At 35.1% G+C, this 4,378-nt stretch overlaps 1 protein-coding gene across 1 annotated transcript; it reads right to left on the minus strand.

The window, feature by feature from the left end:
* Positions 1–1,538: 1,538 nt before the first annotated feature.
* Positions 1,539–3,916, minus strand: LOC125830481 (uncharacterized). Its single transcript, XM_049509676.1, has 6 exons — positions 3,873–3,916; positions 3,646–3,778; positions 3,259–3,362; positions 3,030–3,174; positions 2,816–2,956; positions 1,539–2,516 (listed from the first exon to the last, which is right to left on the minus strand). The coding sequence occupies exons 1-6, from the start codon at positions 3,911–3,913 to the stop codon at positions 1,539–1,541; spliced, it is 1,542 nt and encodes a 513-aa protein (XP_049365633.1). The 5' UTR covers positions 3,914–3,916.
* Between the last annotated feature and the right edge of the window lie 462 nt (positions 3,917–4,378).

The raw sequence follows: 4,378 nt of genomic DNA on the forward strand, positions 1-4,378 counted from the left end.
AACTCAAGTGGGAGAGCTATGTTATGGGTGACCTTATTGGCTTATTGCACGGTTCAAAGAACACTTATGTATGTGATGCAAGTGAACGTCTACGAAAAAACTGTTGTAAAAGTTTCGTTCCTTGGAACTTCTAATCAGACCTGACTGAACTTGCAACGACATAGATAAAAGGGTCGTTTATTAGCTCTACTAGTCAAATACAGGTAAAAGAGGGATGAATTTATTCGACCTTATATTTTAGGTCTCTGGCTAGCTTTAGACTTAGCTCATCAAACAAGTGTGCCAAAAGAGGGGGATAGTATCATATTCTCTTATAAGAGAAGCACGCCGCTCGTTAGTTACATTAATGTTTGCATGTTTTGAAAGGGAAAATCCGAAGAGATTTTTTTTTTTTACAATATTTCCTTTGTTCTTTGGACTCAAGTTTCCAAAAACAAAAGGTTTATGATATTAAACCTATTTAGCAAGTAATACCATAAATGGAACTAATATCGGTCATATCCATAAATCCTATTTCAAACAAAACTAGGAATACAACTTATTAACAAATTAGGAAATATATGCATCTCTATAAATATTTTATTGTTTTGAGAACTTATTATAAGTTGATTTCTGTTGCTCCTATTCCTTTCAGCAATTAAAAGAAGTCCCCTTGTAATCATGGAGGGTGGAATAAATATTACTAATTTGAGTGATCGTGATTCGATAAATAGGCTCTTGAGGTCAGACAATCAAAATTGGATAAATCCGCCAAATTATCTGACTCGCTTTGATTCTGATGATCACGAGTGTAACAATATGGATGATCAAAAGGAGGAGGACTCTATGTTGAAGTATATTAAAATAAGAATTCATCATGTTGTTGTGTCTAAAGATGGAGTAAATAATCCAATGGAAACTGAAGAAATTTGTGCCATATGTCACATGGAATTCGAACATGAAAAGATCATTGGAACACTTGGATGTGGACATGAATATCACGCAGGCTGCATCAAACAGTGGTTGTTGAGGAAAAAAGATTGTCCTATGTGTCGAGCTTCAGTTGTTCCTTCCACATCAACAAAGATATATATAGAAATGCATAGCATTTAGAAATTATTTTAATTCCAAAAGTTCTTTTGTATTAATCTGAAGTTTTCTTTCTCTAATTTTACAGGACTTATACTAATTTCTGTACATATATTCTAAAACTCATCACATTAAACTTAGTAAGACAAGTTATTTGAAGTTGTGAATGTCTCGCGCTATATTATTTGATACGTACAGGAACCACTAACAAAATACAATTTCATCGACATTTAGTGTATTGCACAAGGCATTTAGAGAATAATGTGATTTCCAATTCAGAAAATGTAATTCTGTTTCTCTGTTCAATGAAAGTTCCAATTCTGTTTTCTTAGTTAGATACTATATATTAACATTTGAAAGTGTTACGTCTAATTTTTAAAAGGTAAATCAATAAAGAATATGATGAGAAAACAGTTAGTTATATGAAGAATGGTACAAAGGTTAATTCCATCTAATTTACTACAACTTAATTAGTTCCCTTTGAGAGCTGCCAGTCGAGTGACAAAGTCATCGTAATCTGGCAGCTTGGGATGTATATGCCCATTTGGACTCAACATATCGCGATTTGCTTGAGTGTCTCCTTCTCGAAGTGTCACTGGAGGACTTGATTGTTTTAATTCAACACGAATCGATCTCTTCCTTGATACTTCACTGTTCTCAACTTCAGCTAATTTAACAACTGATTTTGGTGTTTTAACTTCATTTTTAGATGCCTGTTTCCTAGTATAGTGCATTAGAAGCCTATCCATCATCTTTTCCTCTTCATCACGTTGATCAACATGATCACTACTTGCAATTTTTATCCCATGTTTTCCGTGTCTCAATCTTCTATCCGAATCCTCCTCACTATCATGCATTGGCTGCAGTCGTGTCCTGACTGATTTCGGTTTTGGCTTTTGTATTGTATCATTTACACAACTATCTTCTTCTTTGACAATCTTTACTCCCCGCTGATTCATCTCTATATGTCCGTGTGTCTCCCCAGTGGTGCCGGTAGGAGATGCATCTGAACTGATTTTAACAATGCAGGCTCTTGACTTGTTGTAACTGGGCTGAATTGGTCTATAATAGAATGGTGTATTGTCATCAGAATTTTCTTCAGAAACACTTTTAATGATCTTTCGCTCACTTTGTTGCCCATTTTTTCCAATGATATCCGCTTTAGTATCTTTTGCTGGAGGTTTGTCATCTAAGTATCTGTTGGATGCGCGACTTACGTTGTCTCTTTTCTGTTTGCCAATCTCCTTTCCCTTAGGCAAGCTTCGTACATCGCCAGGGACTTCTTTTCTCCCATGAGATGAATGATGTTCCCTTTTCGTCTTAGAAGTCGTATGTATCCTTGCATTCTCATGATTAATCTTAGCCTTTTGATGTTCTTTCCTCTGAGCTGATTCATCGATTTTCTTGTGCAATTTGTGCTCTTCATTACTATGACTCTTCGGCGAGTCCTGTGCAAGATAGGTATAAAGTGAAACTACTATTTAAGGTAAACAGAAGCAGAACTTAGACATGAACTTTGTGATAACTAAAAACTTTTTTTAAAACATCTACACATGAAATCGAAGCCAAAATATGTGAAGGCCAAGAAAAGGACAAAGGAACTCCTTTCGATTCTCCACATTACTCTACCCTTACTAAGTAAGGATCGTTTTACTTCTATACACTCACTGACAGTGTCACAAGCATGTCTTGTTTGTGACTACAATGTTTCAATGATTGAATTGTTGTAATTGTATAGAAGGCTTACTTGTACAGCTATCTGTGGTTTCGATAGCTTATGTTCCAAAGCCTTTGAATTCCATCTTACACCAGATTCTACTGCTATATCTCGCATCAACTGAAGCTTCATGTCCTTTGTAGGCGGTTGAGACTTAAGCTTACTAACAATCTGTCAAGAACGAATATGAATACGTTTAAAATGAGTTCTATGTGAAATTATGTTATGACTTATGAGTAAGTACCTCTTTATTCACAAAACATTCAAGGGAATTTCCATATCTTTCAGTAAATATATCTCTCAGTTCGCGTAATTCTGGCAGATCGGAAAGTCTTGCTGCTGAAAACATCAAAGTCGATACAGCTTCTCTGCATTCCTCCGGGCACTCCCTAAAAACAAACAATCACACAGAAAATAGGTGATTAGTCCTATTTCTCAATAGGCCATTTCACCTCACAGTTAACACTATTTACCTCTGTTTACTCATGGTAGCGAGGTGACTCGAGATATGCAGACAGTATTGTTCCAAGAAATCGTAACAGCTCGAGATATTGAGCTCAACTAGAAGGCCATCTGCCTGTTGCATTAACACAACTTTTACATTAGAATCTATTGATCATCGAATTCTCCAAAATAACACTACTGCTCTCAAAATATGTTCAATTTTCAAAGGCGAATCTAAAACAAGTTCTATTGCTTTCAGCTCGAACTAAGCAAGCATATTATAAGAAAGTTGAAACATGTAGGCATATAATTAGATCAGACTCATTCGGAACATACTAAGTACTCAAGATCTTCGATTTGCCTCTCATGACTAGAACATTAGACTACGAAACATAGCTATAATAAAAGAAAATTACCCTGCCGTAGGCATTGACATCAGCTCCAGATTTAAGAAGGTCAGCCATATCATTCTTCAAATATTTCAGCATAGCATCTCTTTTTTTTCTGATCATCTCGATTCGAGTCTTTGTTTGCTTGATTGTAGACTTGCTGCACCAGACAAAACACACAAAAAGATTGAGTCTACTACTATTATGCCTCAATTCCAAACAAATCGAGAAAATTAAAGAGTTGACATTCTCACCATTTGGTATAGAACTTGCTTTTTAACAATGCGTCAAACATTCTGATTTGCTAAAAGGCTACGATATTATTGGTTTAGTGAAAGAGCAATATTATTCTCATTCAAATGGATTAAATACTACTACTCTTCCTCCCAATTAACGTTTCAGTACATCACATAAATTGAGACGGAGAGCATTAAATCCTCAACTGCCACGTGGAACTCCTACATTCTGCCGGCTGGGTAACTGTAATTCTTTTCTTTTACCATATTGCCCTCAATGTTCCACTGGGGGCTGAATAATTCAGAGGATTGAATTATGAATACTCCCAACAAATTATGAAGTGACATAAAATATTATAACAAATTATGAAGTGACAAGAAAATAAATTAGTGTAGTGGTGTATTTCTCGAAATAGGATGATTTGATCTCTCTTTATGAATATCCCATGAATTTGCGGAATATTCCAAATATCTTTTAACAAAATATAATACATTTATATAGAAATAAATTAAAGTTTAGGATT

This window comes from Solanum verrucosum, unplaced genomic scaffold, assembly GCF_900185275.1.
Source record: "Solanum verrucosum unplaced genomic scaffold, falcon-dt-bn FXZP01000228.1, whole genome shotgun sequence".
Classification (NCBI taxonomy): Eukaryota; Viridiplantae; Streptophyta; class Magnoliopsida; order Solanales; family Solanaceae; genus Solanum; species Solanum verrucosum.